This window comes from Camelus dromedarius, chromosome 34, assembly GCF_036321535.1.
Source record: "Camelus dromedarius isolate mCamDro1 chromosome 34, mCamDro1.pat, whole genome shotgun sequence".
NCBI lineage: Eukaryota > Metazoa > Chordata > Mammalia > Artiodactyla > Camelidae > Camelus > Camelus dromedarius.
This window is the reverse complement of record NC_087469.1, coordinates 12,652,776-12,673,554: the sequence shown is the minus strand read 5'-3', so window position 1 is coordinate 12,673,554 and position 20,779 is coordinate 12,652,776. Positions and strand designations below refer to the sequence as shown.

General features: G+C 42.1%; 1 protein-coding gene across 1 annotated transcript in view; it reads right to left on the bottom strand.

The window, feature by feature from the left end:
• JHY (junctional cadherin complex regulator) overlaps positions 1 to 20,779 on the bottom strand; it is a 48,069-nt gene that overhangs the window by 18,855 nt on the left and 8,435 nt on the right. The window contains exons 2-3 of the mRNA XM_010986556.3: positions 14,667 to 15,183; positions 913 to 1,029 (exon numbers count right to left, since the gene is read on the bottom strand). Of these exons, the coding sequence (XP_010984858.3) occupies positions 913 to 1,029; positions 14,667 to 15,183 (634 nt within the window). The remainder of the gene's footprint in view (positions 1 to 912; positions 1,030 to 14,666; positions 15,184 to 20,779) is intronic.

The window sequence follows — 20,779 nt, the reverse complement described above, 5'->3', positions numbered from 1 at the left end:
ACATAACTATCCACCCACTACCACTAAAGTTTTGAGCTCCCCAAGGGTACAAACCATTTTTTTTTTTTTAAAAAGATCTTTCATCAAGTTGTATTTATTTTTCTCAAGAGTTTTTTTTTTTTTTTTTTAAACACGTCTTTGGGGCCAGGCACCTAAAACCTGGTACCTGTAATATAGTAGGTACTCAATAAATATTTGTTGTATGAATTATTTTAATTTCACATAAAGAAATTCTCTTATTAGTAAGAGTTATTCATTGTTAAAGTAGGTTTACTAAGGAATATGTAGATACTGTGAAAGTAAATCTTTCAAAAAAGTTTTTTTTTTTTTTTCAAAAAAGATTTCTTGAAATGAGGCCCATTTTTACTGGGAGATTCACTCAATGACCTTTAAATACTGCCTTAATCACCCATTAAATGCTGAGCATCAGCTCTGGGCAAAGCGTTTGCTAGGAGGTGTAGAGAGACAACCAATGCGAGGTTCAAGTTGCTTATAGTGTAGTTGGTACAAAAGAAACAGAGGCAGTGGCTGATGTCCCCATCACCTCGGATACCATGTGACTGACAACAGCTCCAAAAGGAAGCAGGCTTGGGGAGCAGCACAGAGCTGTTCAGCATTTTGGAAGTGTGATTTTTTTTTGCCTCTGCATTTTCTCCATGCCATTCTTCTGAATGTTTGCAGAGTGAGAGGATGATCTTCCTTTAGGAAAGAGGACCTTGGAAAAGTGCGTAGGCTTGGTGGGCTAAGAAGTCGTGTCCTGGGTGGACAGAAGTCACTCTTAGCTAGAAGGAGCTGGGTAGCTATTCTCAGGCATAAGAATGAACCCTTAAGTGATAAGCAGTCAGGCACAAACATCACTTAGATTCAGCAGTAACCCCTGACACACACTTAAAATTCAGTCTAGCAGGTGACCTTTAGCTGTTGGGCCTTTTGATGCCATTTGTCTTCAGGGTCGACGGCGGCATTCCCGATCTCTCTGGCGTTCTGAGTAGACACCTCCTCATCAGTTACTTGGACGGGGTAGGATATCTGAGGGTAAAACATATACAGCGTGGTAAGCGGATTCATTTCAGTCTTCGAGCCATGGGGCTCAAGTCTGTGCACTCTAGAAAAATGTCCTGCAGGGCTGCATTTTATTTATTGTTCACTTCAAGGATTCCTTTCAGTCCTCAGGGACCTGGATTGTTCCCAAGGAAAACAGGAATTAACAGTGTGTTCTCTTGCACAGATGATGTGAGAATTGGTGCTTTGAGGTCAAACTACTAATTACTTTAAACGCTCAATACGTACTCAGGGGACCTGATTTTAGAAGTTATTTAAGCTAGATGCTGCAACTGATGTTTGTGCCTAATGAAATAACGAAATAATCCTACCCTCCAAGATGATGAGAAGAACAACAGAGGTAGCTATTTAATAGACAGTGCACACTCGTGGCATGCCAGGAGCTGGCTGTGCTGAGCTACTTAGTAAGTAACACATTAGTTAGTCCGCACAACAATCTTACCAGGTGTGTATCTATTATTATCCCCTTTTTGCACATGAGAAAACTAGGGAACAGAGAGGTTAAGTAACTTGCTCAGAATCAACAGCCAGTAAGCAGAGGAACCAGGCAGTCTAACTCCAGAGACTGTACCCTTAACAATTTTGCTAAACTCGTTCACTTATTAGAAATGTCATCTTTGACTTGCAGAATTTGTAGTTTTGGCACCCAATGAATTAGAATGATGTAGATGAGAGGTTCTCAACTTTAGTTAGATATTAGAATAATCTACGAAGCTTTTAGAAATATTAATGCTCTGGTCCCATCCCAGACCAATTAAATCAGAAACTCAGGGGTAGGGGTGGCCCCAGATATTGGTCTCATACTTTAAAAGCTCCCCAGGTGGGTCTAATCAGCATACAGGTTTGCAGCCCATGTTGAAGGGAGCTGTGTGGGATTGAGGTCCCCAAATTATTCATGGGCTTTAGGTTCCCAAGTTTTGGAGGCCCTCACTGCCTCCACGGGCTACCTGTTTTAAATCAAGGCATTAGATTGTCTCTGTGCTATGTAGAATTCTCACCACAGGGGAGCATTTCAGAAAGCAAACAAAGTTATATGATCTTAATGTTGGAGAAGATCTTGGAGGTTGTCCAGTACAGCTTCTAATACTTCTGCACCATCCCTGGTAGATGTTCATCCACTCACTGCCTAATCACATGCCCCTTCTCCAGGCCAGAGTTACCTGCTTGTCAGTATTCGTAAAGGTTTCAAGGTCTCCTATGGACTCAGGAAGAGAGAAGGACGCAGGTGGCTTGTGAAGTCTCTTTCTGGGGGAGACCTGGTCCTTCCAACCACTCCCTGGAGTGAAATGTTAGCTCTCTGAATCTCTCTTTCATCAATGATGAACAATATTTTCCATCCTCGAGAAACCTACATGCTATAGGGCTCTCCTTTATAAGAGCAGAGACACGTCTGCCTGTCGTTTCTATCCTTCTGCCCTTTGAAGTGACATAGAATAAGCCAATTCATCTTTCAGGAAAACGGCCCTAACCTGGTAGAAGCTGACTAAGATGTCTTCCCTAAGCCTTCTCTTCTTAGAGGAACTCTCTCAAGATGTTTTTATTATTCCTTCCGGGACAGGTTATTCAGATTGAGGTCCTGTGGCCACTCTGCTTTTTCACGGGCAAAGGCTGGTCTCCTTCTTTCTAAACTGATGTACTTAATTAAAACATTTAGATTCAGGATTTTATACTTGTTTTATTAAATTTCTCCTTGTGAGATGTGTAGTGTGAGAACCACCAAGGTGTAACCCTGGAAAGAACATGGGATTCACACTCAGTCATGGTTGCGTTTAGATTCTCCCTCTGCTGCTGCGTTCATTTCGGACTTACTCAGGCTAGTAGTCAATACAGAAAGAGGCAAGAATACTTGTTAAAGTAGGAAGCAGGCACTTGACGATGAAGACAACCTCAGCCCTTACCACTCAGTGTGGCTTCTCTGGCACAGGAAAGACATTTTGTTTCTTTTGTTTTGGGTGTAACCCTAAACCCTGTCTCTACCTGAATGCCCACCTATCACAATTACCATACTCATATGCACAGATGAGGCAAATAGACAGTGTGAAAGTTTCAATGCCTACAGGTTGACCTGAAAATGGGAAAAAAATGAAAATAAACCTTTTTCACGTTTGAGTTGTCCCCGCTAAGACAAGGAACAAAATGTACTGTTGGATCATGGAATTTTTGGATTACAAATGTAAGTAATCAGCGGGTTTTGAGTGATTACCTACTTGGCAAATGGAAAACTTCACAACACTGTGGAACAATTTAAGTTGTGCTGGAATGGAAAGTGTGGAGCTACCAGTGCTATCAAGGTCAAGGAATGATTCTTCTAATGTTTCCATCTCTCAGCCCCTCACTGGTTCGAGAAACCCTGGATGACTACAAAAGTATTAGGTTTTACAATTTTTCTCATCATTTTCTCAAAGGCTTCAATCCCTTATTGCCATGATGTTAAACAGGAACACAATTCATTTAAAAGAAAAATCAGTTCTGTCCTGAAGGAGAAATGAAGGTCAGGACAGGAAAGAAAAAAAAAAAAGATCTAAATAGGCTGCTTAAGCAGGAGAGGAAATAATCATTTTTTCAAACCTCAAACACACAGTGTCTTGGACAAGCTGCTGTCTGGAGCCTGGCAGAAGAGAAGTCAGGTTGATTCCTAGATATGCCATTAGAAGGTTTGATTCCCTGGCTTTTGTGAAGGAGCCTTCGTTCTGTGAATTCGTTTTTCACGAGTGATATTAATTGTTTGATTAACAGTGATGGGGTTCCTTATATAGCTCTGATAAAAAGTTTACAGAGGGAGAATACACCATCCCTCACTTCCTTCCCTAGAGAATGCAGGATGCACAGTGTTTCCATCCACAGGCTGTGTTGGTGGAACTCAGTGTCTGAATCACCCGCGGTGAGGCCCCGGGTGAGTGAAACATACTTCTACATTATCTCTTTGAAAGTGAAATGGGACACAACCTCTGCCAGCTATTCCTTTTTTTTTCCCCCATTGGTGAACCATTCTATTAATACCAATCAAATCGAGAAAATGATCAAATGAAATTGCATTTTGAGCATCATAAGCTGTGTAATGTCTATTCTGTTAAATTGGGGCCTATAATTGCTTCTCTACCGAAAAGACACAACAAAGACAGCAATCACGGCGCGTCATTATCCCAGACTGGAAAACCGGCCTTTGCTGGGCGGACTTCAAAGGCTTGTGGTTCTCGAATTGCATTTAGCTGCTATTGTTGGAGTGCGGGCCGTCTTGATGAGGTGTTTACACTGAGGTAAGGCGCAGAGCAGAGCGCCTGAGTGCCTGGGTCTAGAGCCATTAAAAAATTGTACATTATGTTCCCGGCTTTGAAGTGAGGGTTTGTATGGAGGAAAGCAACTGGCACGGAGCACCGCGGAGCTAGATTGAGCTGCTCCTTTTCTCTCAAAGAAACTCATCAGGCTTTAAGAGAGTCAGCGCCACAGAAAAAGTTGATGCTTTACCAAGAGCTGTATGTGAATTAGTGCGTATCTGTAGAAACATACGTCGAAACACGTTTAAGTAGCATGTGTACCATGAAGCCCTGCAGTCACTGGAGGTTTGGGTCCCTTTTTCCCCCTTTATATGATATTTTTATTAATAACCCGATGTTTAGATGTTGTGGGGAGCCTCACATTAATTTATTAGGTTCCTTGTTAAGTCTCATTCCTTGATGGTGTTAACAAGTAGCACGTATCCAAATTAAAATAGGCCAGAGGGTCCTATGTTTCTAAATGTGCTATTCGCTTTCCATCATTCCAGTGCATGTGGTATTTAATCCCTCTCTTTGGGGCATAATCAGTGGATTCGGTGAGCATTTCTTTGTTCGCTTGGCTAGTAAGTGGTCTTAATAGTATTAACTCTCCTATTTCTGATACGTTTTGCTCTGTATTGGTTTACACCTGCTTACACCAGCACCGACGCCAGCATTTACACACGGCCAGTACAAGAGGTGTGGGCCTGACAATACAAACAGCCTGCCGCTGTCAGGCTGCCACACAGGCACTGCGTACAGCTGTGCGAACTGTCTGGGGATATGTATTAAGTATTCAGCTATTTAGAGACAAAACACATGAAATGTGTTGGCTCTGCTGTCGGCCACCCGCTCCACCCCTACAGAAAACTCGATGATGTATTTAGCAGGTACGGAGTCCAGAAGAATTTGATGACACCGGGACCTCTGGATATATAATTTTTTACATACACTTTCTGGATAAGATACTTGAGCTTTTAACACCCCCACACGAATTATGCCAGTCACCTATGTGACAGCCGTTCAGTGTTTTTCCGTTGCCCTTAACCTTTTAGGGTCTGTAAACCTGAGCCCTCGGCTCCTCGGCCTCCACTCCCTGCTCTCTCCCATGTGCCCTTTTTCAGGTCTGCTTTGGGCCACGTGCACCGTTATCTCTAGGGCTGTGCACAGGCCGTCATTCTTTGCCTGAAAGCTCCTCTTCACTTCACTCATTCTGACCCAATCTCATTTATTGTTCTAGTCTTGGGTGAAAGAACTTCCTCCAGGAAGCCCTCCCTGACACCCCTGAGGAGGTTACAGCAGATGCACCTGAGCTGGCGGCCTTCGTACCCTGTACTTTCCCTTGGGTGATGAGCATCACCCTGGTCGTTATGCTTCTCTCCCCTCTAGACAGGAAAAGGAGGGACTCTGTGCCGGGCTGGACAGCATCAGGGGCCCTACTCACACTGGCTACGTGGTGGCTCGGGCACAGATGTGCTCAGTATATAGTACTGAGCGAGAACATCAGTCTGCATTGCTCACTGAACGCTCTATTTACACCAGAACACATATGATCTGTTGTCTCTCTGGCTAGATTTGTGGTTTATATTGAAGCCAGGTGGCTGAATGTCAGCAGAACACCGTGGAAACTAGGATCCCATCTTCCGCTCTGTCCTCGCTGGCTCGGCCCCAGCTCCTCAGCCCTCTGTGTCGGTCCTTCCCTCTTCTAGGAAAGCTTTCCTCAAATATTTGCATGGAGCCCTCTCTCACCTCCTTCCTGACCTATTTATTGTAATCCCCCCGCCGCCCAGCACCCCCGATCCTTCTGCGTGGCCTCCTTTCTCTGCTCAGCACTTACATCGCTGATTGACACACTGGTCGTCAGTTTTGTCTGTTATTCGTCTCCTCCTAATAGAACGTTAGCCCCACGAGGGCTGAGATTTTTGTCTGTTTTGTTCACGGATGTATTCCAGGTACTCAGGACAATGCCTGATGCACAGTAAGCTCGTACTAATTATAGGCAAATGAAGGAAGCAATTAACCATTTTCAAGAATGCAAAAGAGATTTTTTGGAATGTCTCATGGAAACTGTATGAATATGGGTGAGCTGAGCTAGCAGCCTGGACTCTCCGTAACACAACCAAGACGGCCACAATTCAGGCTGCTCCGTTACTAGGGTCCTTCAGTGACTCCCTGTCGTGTAGAGGAACGGCCTGACCCCTTCTCGCGGCAGTTCTAAAGCCTGCGCGGTTATCAGAATCACAGGAGGGCGTGTTACAGAAGATTTAAAGGCCTCATCCCAGAGTTTCTGATTCGGGAGATCTGGGAATGTGATTTGGGGCCCAAGGATTTGTATTTCTAATGAGTTCCCAGGTGATTCTGACACTGGTGGTCCAGGGACCATATTCTGAGGGCCCCCACTTTAAACTGACATACAAGGGTCTGCATGAAAGGACCCTGCCTGTTTCTCGCCTGAATACCCACACTCCCACCCTCACAACCTAGTCAGACTCAGCACGGACGTACCCACCTTCTCCTGACTCCCTGGATTAAGCAACACTCCAGTCCTTCCTTGAGATGGACTGACGCCCACCGCCGAACGCGCAGGCTGGCCGGCTGCTCGGTGGCGTGCCTCGGCAAGTCTCCTTCCACTAGTCGAGTTGTATGTTTACCAGGAGTGTGTTCCCAAACCTGTCTATTCCTGCCGCACGTGATGTTAAAACTATGAACTTTGTTTAAAGATTAGATAATCTGGAGAAATTTGAATATGAACAGAGTTGTTTTCTTGAAAACTAAGTTAAAATAATTTAGAATGACCCAATCAAGCAAATGGCAGAGTAACAGCTGGGGAGGGGGCTGCTGTGAAAGATTAGGAGAAACAGTCACAAAAATCTAGAAAGACTATGTTCTTAGATGGTTTCCAAACGCTTTGTAAGTTTTCACTTTGCTTTCAAGGCATCAGAAGTGGGAATCACAGATCTTTCAAACTGACGTGAGAAAGCCAACGCAGAGCTCCAACCCAGGGACTCTGCACTGACAGAAAGGCCGGGCCCCTCAATGAAAGGTTAGTGCATCAGTGTATATTTATAAACTTTAAGTTAGAATGAAACATATAAGGTCATCATTTGTCAAATCTGCTTTAACCGCTTTATTGGATTAACTAACCAGCCACCAGGTCCTGCCCAGCACCCTGGTGGTTCCTACTGTACCCGCAGGCCTCTGCTTAAACAGTGTCCTTTCTGGCCCTCAGGGCATCCCACGTGCCCCCTCTGCCTGCAGCACCTTTGTGGCAACCCCACCTGTTACCTTCTACTTCTCTTTAAAGAATCAGTTCAGTGATTGCCACTGCGTCTTCTGTGACGCCCTCTCAGACTTCCGTCGACAGGCTTGCGCCTTTTTTCTTCTGGGTTCCTCTGGGGCTGCGCATGTCTCGGGGACAGCAGTTATCACATGGTCCTGACTGTTGACAGGTCTGCTTCCCACCTGGCCAGGAGCTCCGGAAGAGCAGATACACTGACAGCAGCAAAAGTGACCACAGAGTCGTAGCATTTGGGGGGCATTTGGTAAAAAGGCAAAGGGTGGTTCCCACCACCGTGGCTCTCGGCTTTATGGCAGAATGGTGCAGTATGGCCTGGGCAGGACGGCTCAGAATTAATCAGGTACACCCGGCACATTTTGGAAAGCTATCCGTCGACAAGATTAGTTAAGTTAAAGACCTAGTTTTTCGAAAGGGCGTGCTTCGGTTATGGGGAAAGTTTTCGTTTCACGGATCCCTCTTCAGTAATGTGAAATTAATGAAGTGTCACTCTGCAGATCATACGAATTGGTAGTTTAGCAGTGTAAGTGCTGAGTAGGGCATACAAGAAAGCTGCCTTAACAAATGTTTTATATTGAAAAACCATAAAGTTTAATTTAAATTATACAGTCATAAGTAAGTGCTCTTGTGATTACGGAGGGCAAAATTGAAAAAAGAAAAAAGATCAGTCAATAACAGCTTCCCTTCACTGAGTGTCTGCGACATGTCAGGAGCTTTGTATAAATTCTTCCAGTAACCCTCCCAGGCAGAAACTGACCCCGTATAATAGATGCAGAAGACAAGGCTCAAACAGTCAGTTGCTCAGACATCTAGTTAGTGGTACCACCCAGCACACTGAAGAGCCAGGCTTTAATCCAAACAGTGTTTTGTTTTGGTTTCATCTTTCTTCCCACTATATCGTGTTGCCCCCAGGCGAGAACGCTGCTACCAAGGCTGGGGCCAACCCAAGCCCTTCCCCCAGAGCTTACATAGTCTCTTTCTTACCCATTCTCGTCTCCGAGAGCCCTTCCCCAAGCACCTAGCTAAACATACCAGTGACATCCTCCTCATTACTTTAAGTGAGGTTGATTCAGTCTCCCTGGAGGTGCTTCTCTGTGCCTGAAATTATGTTGTTACGTGTTTTCTGCCCATCACATGACTGGATGAGAGTTCCTTCAAGACTAGGCTCTGCACCTCTTATTTTCTGTTACCTCCCTAGCACAGAGGAGAGGACCCAGCATATAGTTGGTACTCAACAAATACTTGTTGGCTGATCTGCTGGCTCAGTAACAGCCTTAAAGATGTGCTGATCCTCAGAAGGGCAGTGGATTCTCTGTAGGGCTTTATATTGCCTTGAAGTCTACAGGTGATCGAATACCTTTCCATATTCACATTGCAAAGCATCTGTTGATTTCTTTCTAAGAAACTACAAGAAAAGAATGACATGTATAAAGGACTTACTGCTCTTTTCAGAGCCCGTACTAAATTTCACCTTCATCAGTCTTCAAAGTCACATTAGAATCAAGCTGAAAGGTAGCTCATTTTCCAAGAGACAATTTCCTTTAATGGCAGATCATGAATTGACTCACATTCCAGTGAGTTTCAGACAAATAATTCTGGCTACTAAACAAATCACGAATAAAAGCAAGCACCGAATATTCGCCAGTGAATTTATTGGCCGACTGTGATACTTAGGTGCCCTCTAGTGTGTGATGGTTTTTATATCAGTCCCTTACCCCACACAAGTGACTAAGAGCTTATAATGTATTCAAAGGTAATTTTTCCAGCATGTTTTAATGTAAGATTAACAGATCTATGAAAAATGGTGAAAAGATTGTGGAGCAAGTGAATTTAAAAATCAGTGGTTCTACTCTGAGCCATTATATACAAGCAAAAGTGCAACTTAGGTGACTGAGCAATCGGGGTGTAAAGTTACAAGAGCTCCTACAAAATGCTGTATATTGTAAATACACAGGCATGGTTCAAAAACAAAGAGATATGAAAAGGTATAAAGTGGAAACCTATGCTCCTACCCTGTTTCCCCTCTACAATGAACCACCTGTTCATCCTTTCTGTTTTTTATGTATACCAAGAAAATACGATATGTTAATTTTTTATTCCTCTCCACTTTTTTTTTTTTTGTACCGTATATACTTTTCTACACCTTTACTTCTCTCTTAGTAATAACAAATTCTGATAGGTTGTCCATAATGGTTCATGGGGAACATCTCATTTTTTTTTTTTTAACAGCTACAGTGTACTCTGTTATATGGATGTACTGTAATTTAAGATTCCCCAAATGGTAGACAGCTGGGTACTTTCTCATCTTTTGCTAGTATAAATAGGGATGAAATGGGTGACTTTGTTCAAGGGTCATTTCCAAGCTGTACACATATAACTAAGATACATTCCTGGGAGGGGAAGGTGTTGGGTCAAATTTTAAAAAATAATAATAACTCACACTTATATAGTGCTTGCTATAAGCCAGGCATTCATTTAAGCACTCTACATATATTAACTCATTTAATCTTAATAATCCAATGAGGAAGGTACTATTATTATCTCCATTTTAAAGATGAAGAAACTGAAGCACAGAGAGGTTAAGCAACCTGTCCAAGGTCAGACAGCTTGCAGGTGGCAGTGTCAATCAGCCTGGCTCCAAAGCCTATACTCTTGGCTATTATGCATTATATTTTCTCAAGGAATGTATGTAGTATCTGTGTTTTAAGTAGATATTAACAAACTGTCCCCCATACTAGTTATTCCAATTTATTCTTTCACCAGCTTTACTGGACTTTTTTGCCCATAGGTTCATCAAACTTTGGGCATTTTGTTGGCTTAATTATAGATGAAAAATAGAATACCAATGTAGTATTAATTTGCATTTCTCTTAAAATGGCCAAGGTTGGATATCTTTTCATATGTTTAATAGCCATATGCATTAACTTTTCTGTGAATGATCTATTCATATCTTCTGTGAATTTTTATATTAGGATATTGGTCTTTTTCTCATTGATTTCTAAGAGCTCTTTATATATTAATGCTATCAGTGTTTTGTCTGTGTTATAAATTAGAATTTTTTTCTAGTTCTTTATATTTTGACTTTTTTATGCTTTTTTTTTCTTGTAGAAGCTTTTGATATTTATGTACAGTGGACCCTTGAACAAAGTGGGGGTGAGGGGTGCTGACCCTCCATGCAGTTGAAAATCCATGTGTCACTTTATCATTGGCCTTCCAAATCTGCAGTTCTGCATCTGTGAGTTCAATCAGCTGAAGACTGTATAGTACCATTATATGTATTTATTTTTAAAAATTTGCAAATAAGTGGGCCTGTCCAGATCAAACCCATGTCGTTCAAGGGTCAGCTGTAGTCAAATTTATCAGTCTTTTGTAGATTCTGGATTTTGAATAATTTCAAGGTTACAGGAAAATTTTCCTGGTTTTTTTCTGGTTTAATTTCTAAAAATTAAATATTTGATCTATTGGAATGTATCGTGTTATATGATATGAGATATGGACTTAACTTCCCCCCCAAATGTCTAGCCAGTTGTTTTATTGAATCACTCATCATATCCTAATTGATTTGAGGTCCTGCCTTTATCAAATCATAATATCAGATCATATATTCTCACACTAATTTTGCTCTATTTCTAGACTTTCTATTCTGTTCTTTCATTTTCCTATCTGTATATACATTAAATATTACCCTACTACTTAATTATTGAGGCTTAAAATATACAATACTATCTAGTAAGGCTAGACTCTCTCATGACTCTTAATTTCCAGGGCTTTCTTTATGATTCTTGCTGGGTTTTTTATGTGAACTTAATAATCAGCTTTTCAAGTTTTATTTTTTTTTTTAAAAAGGTTGGCATTTTTACTGTGACATTGTGAACTTCTTAGAATTACTTTCAAATTGTCCCGAATACAATACACTGCTTAAGTCCCTGTCTGATTCACCTGGGCGTAGATGCTTGCAACAAAATTGTGTATTAAAAAGCTGGGCTTTCTTGGCTGTGTAATGGTAATTTGACATTTACTCATTTACTGAACAACAGAGGTCATTTATCCTTTCAGTATTTCTAGTTGTAAGACATTTGTCATCTCTTTGAAAGAAATTAGTAGGAGAAAACGGATTTTCAAATACGAAAATCTTCCAGATGGATGCTGCTTAATCTAAAACAGCCTCCAAACCTGCCCCCGTGACGTCTTACCTCCCACCCCCAGATCAGCACAATAATCCTATCAGCCATTGCAAACACCAGTGGTCTGTGAGTACTGACTTACACAGTCTTTACTGTAGGTTTCTGAAAAACCCTTCCTGTTCTTGCTTTGTGGTCCAAGGGCCAGCAGCCTTGGCATCACATGGGAGCTTGTTGAAATGCACACTTTTGAGTCTTATTGCAGACCTAATGGATCGAAATCTGCATTTTTAACATGATCCTGGGGGAGTTCATAATTTAAAGTTAAAAAAAGAAGATGAATGATTCTCAAAGTGTGGGCCTGGAACCATGTAGAAAATTCAGGTCCATGGGCTCCACCCTACACCTATGGAGTCAGAAAGCCTTGGGTTGGGTCCAGCTGTCTGTTTTGATAAGCCCCCCAGACGATTCTGATGCCTCTCATGTTTGAGAACCACCGTGCTAGATGAGTGATTCTCGGTCTTGGCGAAGCAGTAGGATCAGCTGGGGAGCTTTGAAAGCACCCCATGTTTACAGTGAACCCCAGATGAATTAGAATTTCAGGGTTGCAGGCCAGGGAACCAATACTCTTTTCATTTTCCAGGTGATTCCAATCTGAAGCCAAGGATGCGAACCACTGCTCTAGTCTGGAACAGTGCTGCTCAAATCTGGCTCCACATGAGAATCACTTGAGGGTCTTTAAGAAAAAAAAGATCCTCAGGGTCAGCCTCTCACCCAGAGGTGGACATTGGTCTGGGTGCAGCTGAGAATCACACTGGTTTTTCCTCAGGTGAACCTAACATCTAGCCAGGCTTTCAAACCACTGCACTAGAAATACCATTTCCTCCACATACACTTCAAATCATACTCAAGAGAATAAAGTTTGGAGGTGACGGAAGATGGACATTTTTCATTTCCCATGTATTTACTGAGCCCTTACGGTATGTTGGGCTAATTACCATGAAGATGAACAGTGAGTACAAAGCATAATTCTCGCCCATCAGGGAACATATAACCTGTACTGACAGAAAGACCTGCACATGCTTCACGTATAGACTATGATTTAAAAGGAACACATCATTCTATCTACTGACTATGATTCAGTAAACAAGTTATACTTATCATTATATCGCTATTAGGGCAAATTAACTTATATCCTTTTTTAAAAGATAGGAGTAAGATGAAAGAAATATATGTTGGAAAATGGTGAAGAAAGAATTTGAATATAATTGGCAATTAGCCCTTAGACATTTGAACCTGGGGAAAATGGTGGACAAAGTCAATTGCCACTTTAAAGAATAAGTCATGAGCTTAAAGACTGGGCAAACTTTAGAAGCTTTAAAGTTTAGCATAATGAGAAGAAGATTATGCTATGGAATCACTGACAATCAACAAACCCTGATGACTGTAAATTAAGTTATAACTATTAAGAAAAATTAGCTATTAGGAAATCAGTTGAAGAGTTTATAATAAATCTTTTTTCACATTTATTATTAGAAATACAATTTTTTTTGGTCTCACGTTTGCCTCGTCTTTTGAGAACACATTTAAAAAGAAAGGAAAAATACTGTCCTTGTCTAGGAGAAACTGTTGGCTATAAACATTTTTTTCCACAGAATTTACTTATATTTTTAAGTGGGCAATCAAGCAAAATTCAGAATTTTACATAAGTTTTATGCAAAGTACATTAACAACTGAAATTGAGTCAAAAGTGTAGAAAATTCTGTTTGAATTCAGCTAAGTATCTGTTTTGATAATCAACTAAATATACTACACCCATTCCTCTGTTTCATTATTAGTTACAAAGGCAAGGATGTGACAATCTTTTAAGGCTGTAAAGGAAGTTTCTCAGTTAAAGAAAAAAAAATTACAAATGTTCATCCACCTCATCCCTCTTGTTCCAATCAGAAAATACAGTTTAGAAGAGGTTAGGCACGCTAAATGATACCAGCTTGAATTTGGAATAGGTCTAAGGCATCCCAGTTTAATGTGATAACAACTTCTTCATATTTGAAGCTGATCCCACATTAGTAGGTGATGGATTTCAAGTTGTTTCCCCAGTAAGGGTGGTGGGTGCACTGATCCAGTCTCTCTCTTTTCTACGTCACGAACATAACCACTAGGAGGTGTGCCGATGTGATCTTTATGTGTGCCCGTGAAATAGAACTGGGTTTACTGGCTCTAAGAGGTTTTGAATCCGTCATCTGGGATAGAATTTACTCTCAAAATGATCAGATAAGAGAGGGCACGTATTATTATTATTCCAATGTTACAGATGGAGAGACTAAAGTTTAATCGTATTACATCATCTGCACAGAATAAAAGACGGTGTAGTGATTATCAGTGAGAGGTGGAAAGGCAATAGAACCACCAGGATAATAATTTTTTAAAAATGTTGTACCCTGCCCCCTTTGCACTAACACCCGCTATGTATACAGAGTCTCAGTTGAGAATCACTTCTGTATGTGAGTTGCTGTTACTGACATCATGTCCTGTCACCTCCAATGTACTGGAGGAATTTCATAAAGCTGAAAACTAGTGCCTTAGTGGGAACCAAGGCAACCAACACAGGGAATCAAACCCTCAGCCCTGTGTTTTATATAACGGAGAATACAGTTTAAAAAAAATCCTATGGTTCCTTGAATGGAAACATTTTGGATATAATCATTGAATTACAGCACTGTAAGCCACTGGTGGCTTTTATTCTGCTCTTAAGAATGTGTAGAATAACTACCCTCACTTTTCAAAGAGGGGCAAGGTGGAGGGTGCTTGCTTTATTCAGCCAGGTGGTTGCAGTGGCACCACCATCCCAGAGGAAGTGACATCCAGCCATTTCAAACAAAGGCAAAATCCAGCCTAGTGCTCAGAAGGGATTTTTAAGTAGCTGCTACATACCTGTTCTGGGTGAGTCTCCCCTCTTTTTTTATTGTGAAGTTGAAGATACGAGTCCGTTTTTGGAGTAGGTAATCCCAAAGTTAGCTTGTTTTTTTCCACAAAATATCGTTTGGATTTCCTTCGCCGAGGGCCGCGGGATGGCAGGAACACCTCATTATGTGAACTTGAACTCTTCAAGTACTGAGAGAGGTTGCTGGACTTCTCCTCCGGGTCACTGCAGCTCGGCTCGGAAAACCACTCACTGTGATGGGTGCCATGCTCATAGTTTGGGCTTAAAAATTCACTCCCAAGTAAGGAGGCTGCACTCTGTGGGCTCTTCTTCTGTTCGCCGTTTTCCCCCAGGAGTTCCATGCACGCCTCCTTGGAAGGGTAAAGTAGATCCAAGGTCAGATTTTCCGTAGAGCTGTCCAGAGACTCCGGCAGTGCGTCCACGGACAACAGCTGCCCCTCCTCTTTCTTACTCTTCCAGTTCAGGTCATATCGGAGGTCTGAATATTTGTCTTCTGTGGGTTCTTGGCTGCCCAAAGCAGAAAAGAAATGTCAAGTGCGTAATCCAAATATATGTACTCATTCTCTCTAGCTGATCATCTTATTTGAAATCAATCTCAATCTTCCTCCTACGATTTTCCTTTTACTATCTTACACGTTAAAGACACATCCAGGCTCAGATTAGACCTACACACAACACAGGAGGGTAAAAAGTCTTAACTATTTAATTTCATTGAAACATGGAAAAAACATGAGGATAGTTACTTTCCAAATGCCAGGAAACGGCTGAAAAACCAATGTCCGTAATGTTAAACTAGTGCATCACCATGGTTCAAGGATAAGTTGTGTAAGTAATAAGCTGGTGAAGATAAAAAACCGATTTCACACTTAGCTGGTGATATGATATACACATTTAGTCCTTTATCCAGGAAGGGAAATTCAACATCTCGGTCTGCTCCTTTTGTGGGAGGACGGCAAGATTTAGCGACTGAATACCTACAGAGGTTCATCCTCCTTTATCAGTGATTTTACCTGTCATCTCATTTAGTCTTTGAAGATTTTTATCGAATGTGTTACAGAAAGATCCCTCGTATTTGGAATCAGGTGCTCACTGAAAGCTCTTACTTCATACTCTCTTGGCCACCAGGTCTATGCACACAAAACTCGGTAGACAGGTCAGCGTTCGCTTCAAGCTGTAGGACAGCCCCATCTGAATAAAAGGTTAAACGTAGGGTCCTGCCTGAGGGGAGTGAACTGGTCCATAATCAGGGCATATGACCCCAAATAAAGTCCTCCCTTTTCCCCATGACGATCTCAATTTGTAAAGCACCTCCTAGTCAACCAAAAAAGGAAAAAAATGCTGGTAATATGGCATATTTAATGGCCCCTTTGATCTTCAAAAGCTAAATGGGAGAGATTTTCCTTCCTTGAGTACAGAAGACGCAATCCTCTAATCAAAAAGAAAATGTAAATCATCCAGGCTTTTTATGCTATTTGATATTCCCGTTTACAGAGGACATAATTTTATGCTGGGTAAACAAACTAATGGTGCCCCTAATGCTAATTTAGGCTTCTTAATGTGGACTGAGGTTTCTTTGATTTGATGTAAAGCAAAAACTAGAGCAGAAAGCCCGAACTCCCATGTCTTGCTAAATTGCCACTTTGAATTTTTAGTTTACATATTAAGATGGAAAACTTCTTGGAATAGGCTGCTCTTCCTTTTCCAAGAAAAGAGAAATGGTATTCTCCTGCAGCAAAGTGCCCGAGCGGAGATGGTCCACGTTTGTCAGGAAATCAGCATCAAACGGGGCAGTTCGCCACTCCCGAAACTCCACAGGGCTGCCTGCCTGCGGGGCTCGAGGTTTCTCCAGTGTGATGTCCCCTCATCACGTGAACTTACAGGAGTTTTCATCCCTGCCTTTCACTTGGCTCCAAGGCTCACCGGGCAGGGAGTGTGCAGGGCAGGGAGTGGTCCAGCAGGGCACAATCTGGACGTGGCGACTGGACAGACCTGGGCTCAAGTTATGGGTCTGTCACTACCTGTGTATCGGCCGGCAAATCATGTCATATCTGAGCCAGTTTCTCTCATCTGTAAGTAGGGATTGATTATATTTGTTCTGTTTAATTTCTCAGGAGTGCATAAAATCAAAATGAGACAATATATCTTAATTAGTGTTCTGTTTTTGTGCTTATTTCACTTTTCACTATGGCAACCTTGTCTCCTCACCTAATTAAGGTCCTGGGACTGAGGGTTCTACCTCCTTCCCTAACCCCTGCCCTGTGCTATGGACAGAAGAGGCCATACGTGTCACCTGAATCTATAATAAGCATCAGATATTTATTTTTTTAAAAACCCAGCGGTAGTAAATTAGATTCTAAACATGCAGAAAAGCTTCCTGCATTGGACCAAATCAGTGACTGATTTTAGGGCTGATCTTGTGCTGAGTTAAGTATAAGGGTCAGGTGTGGTTGTTGGGACTGGGAAGAAAAGATGACAGTCAATCTTCAAGTAAATAAAGATACAAAGATTTTCTGAAATGAAGAAAGGTTCCGTTTCCCCACATCTATGATATACTGAAAGGAAAAGATGAATTTAACTCTCCTCACTTGTCCATGCATTTGATTCGATAGAACTGAGCTCTCCTCATTCACTTGCTCATTCATTGACTCTACAGATATTTATTGAACACGATTTACAGTTGGAGTGATGAGTGCCCTGAGGAGGAGGATGGGGCCACGGGGACTCAGAAGGGACATCCAGTCCCATCTTGGGAGAAGGGAGAGCTTTATGAAGGAAGTGATGGCTTAGCTGAGACGGGAGGCTAAGAAGGGCAGGCAGTGTAAGCCAGGCTGAGGACACAACGCCTAAAAAGAGACTGAAGGGAGAGAGAACATAGGGTTTTCAAAGAACAGATTCCGCGTGGATAAAATAGAGGGTGGGAGGAGGGAAGGCTGAGGAGGAGAGCTCAGGGTTAAGCAGAGGTGAGACCTGAAAGGGCTTTGTAAACTCTTCAAAGGGTTTGGCTTAACTACCTTAACTCGAGAGTTTGGATTTAATTCAGCAAAAATCATTTAATCAGAGCACAAAGATAGTAAGACACAAATACTTTTGGATGACAAGGTGATGAGTTTTCGGAATGGATTATCTATGAAGCTATATGGTTTTCTCTCATCTATCTAAAGCAGGAGGTTGGCAACCTTTAAAAGTGACGTGTCACGTGGGGGCCTGCTGTCCTGCTACTTTCCTGGGCTGTGTTGTAGGGTGGCAGCTTTGGGAAGAAGGCACCTGTTACTGCGTGCGCATCTAGGGAATGCTCACAGTGCATCTCCAGTTTTTCTCGTATAATAACACTATGGGGCAGTGCTGCTATTATCCCCATTTAATAGAGGAGGAAACTGAGGCTTGGAGAGCTTATGTAACTCTTCCAAGGTCACAGAACAGCAAGTGGTGGAGCCAGGACATAGACCCAGTTTGCCCCGGGCCTGGCTCCTGTCCGGTGACTCGCCCTGTATCACACAGCCAGTCCCACGGGACGGAGTGAAGCAAGCGCTTGCTGCAGGGCCTACCTTGTGGGAGTTAGTGAACTGGTCGGTCGGTCAGTCGGGCAGCCAGTCAACAAACGTGTAACACGTGGCTCCCCAGGTCCCAGGTAGAGGAACTAAACAGAAGCAGGCAGATGGATCTGGCCAGCTAGTGAGGCAGACAGGTGGATGGATCTTATGCACAAACGGCCACAATCAAGTAATAAACTAGATGTGGCAAGAAATATAGACTCTTATTTAAAATAGGACAGGCCTTGTTTAGCAATGAAAATATGTTAAACTCTTATTTCCAGATCCAGTTGCTGGATGATTATCTCAAAGTCCATTCCATCTCTCTTGTCCTCTGCTCCCGTGATGAACTCACGGAAGAGTCAGTAAGCGAGGAATGCCCACTATTTTTAACAAACAGGTTGTCCTGGATGATGGAAGGAGAAGGATTCCCTTACTCATATCTCTGCAGTGGTAACTAAGAAAACTGGCGCTCAGGCTGGTCATCCAGCTTAACTAGCATCACCTGATGATGGTGTAACGTCTATAGCCACGGCCACAGGCTCCCCTCAGTCACATGGAATAAGCGGTATGGAGTGTTTTGGTTCTGAGAAATGGTACAGCAAAAAGTTTAAGGACAAGGGTCATGGAATCAGACTGCCCGCACTGAATTCCTGGTGCCACCAGTTACTGTGTGAGTGCGGGCAAGTTACTGTATGTACTTCTCTGTGTCTCAGATTCATCAATAAAATGGGGATAATAATAGTACCTACCTAAAAAAAATAATAGTACCCACCTCATAGTGTTGTTGGAGTATTAAGCAAATTTATATACATATGTATGCTTAGAGCTATGTTCTTGGAGCAGACTAAGGAAGGTTCTAGCAAGGGCCAGCTATATGAAAGCGTGTGCCAACGAGCTCCGTCGCTGGCCTTTGCTTGCTGTTGCATTCTGTTGCCACGACACAGCGCTGGTGTGTACGGGGCTTCCTGCTGGTGGATCTCAAGGGATGCCGCTCTCTCTAGGGCGTAAGTTATTTAGGACGCAAAGCTGTCTTGTGATACACTAAGTGGCACCTTAGTGGCCTCAAAGAATGAACACTGATCTTTCAAAATCCAATTTTTTACCATGACCTAGGCAGCATGGAGAATCTGTTTGAACTCTAATTTAGGAAATGGGATTAAGAAATGTCAGCGTTTCCACATGATGAGATATTTTAAGAACTGCCAAAAAATGATGAGGAAGATGAAACTGGGAGAATTAAATGACTTTAGACCTTCAGAAAGAGCTGTAATTTCTAGCCTCAGCAAATGTCTACTCTTCGATGCCCACAGAACCAACATCACATGCCCTGGAAAAGACTGACGTTTTAAGTGGAATCTAGAAGATACACACAGTTTTGAAACAAATGGGACAGAATGAGTTGCTTTGGCTGAGATAGATTTTTTTTGAACCAATTGTTTGAAGAGATAGTGTAATAGTGTACACATACAAGGTTAGAATCCGAAGGTGCGGCTCTAGAAAGAACTTTAATTACACTGTGCCGTGTACACCTGCAATGACTGTCTTAAAACACCCCCCTGCTCCCCTTTCTAGTTGGAAACCATATGTTGAGACAAATGGGAGGTAATGTTCTGCAAAATCATGAGCATGGAGAGCTGTACTACTTCAGAGAAACAAATCTAATGGTTGAAACAGAACATGACACTAAAGCACCCCATTGTACTGAGCTTGGGTGCTGAGCGGCTCAGTTGTGTCGCGCGGTCCAGGTCAACGCACCGAGGATGAAGTGCTCCTTCATCCCTGATCATCCGCACACGAAACACGCACCTCGCTTCCTCCCCATTTGACAGAAAGGTTGCCCCGACTGCGAGTACACGACTCTTTTGTTGCCGTTCAGACAACAGCTGCCAGGTCTCCCCTTCAGATGCCCAGGTTAGGGATGGATGCAGGGCGGAAGGGGAGGGTGGTCTCGGAGGCAATCGCCATTGTATTTGCTGGCTCTAATGGACCATATTTGAATACTGACTGTGACAACTTCAAACAAAATAAAATCAAATCTCCATTTAACAGAGAGCCTCATATTCAGTTTAGTATTCAATCAAAAAAATCACTAAAATTAGAGCATGTTTCCTAGTACAATTAACATCCTTTGCACTCATAATAAAATATTCAATAACTGGCCATTTTGCCTGTTGAGGAGGTGAATAAAAGCATTGCTATTAATCATTTAGCAGTTATTTATTTTCCACTTTATTTTAAGTAGGCAGTTAAATTGAAACTGCACATGTTATTATTGATTTAGGTTTAATTTAATCCTTTTAAACAGAACAATTATTCCCAATTTATATGCCATTAAATCTTTTATGCATACGAACAGCAAATTCAATTTCTGTTTAAGTGTGAAGTTTTTAATGCTTCTTTAAGGAGCCACAAAACTGACAGTTGTTTCCAAGCATTTCTGAATTCTATGCTCATCTTACTCTTTTTATCGACGGCTTTTAAGTAAATAAAATGAAATAAATCCAAAGGATTAAAAAATCACTTTTGCAAGTCTGAAATAAAATGGTTCCATGATTACACAGAAATGCTTT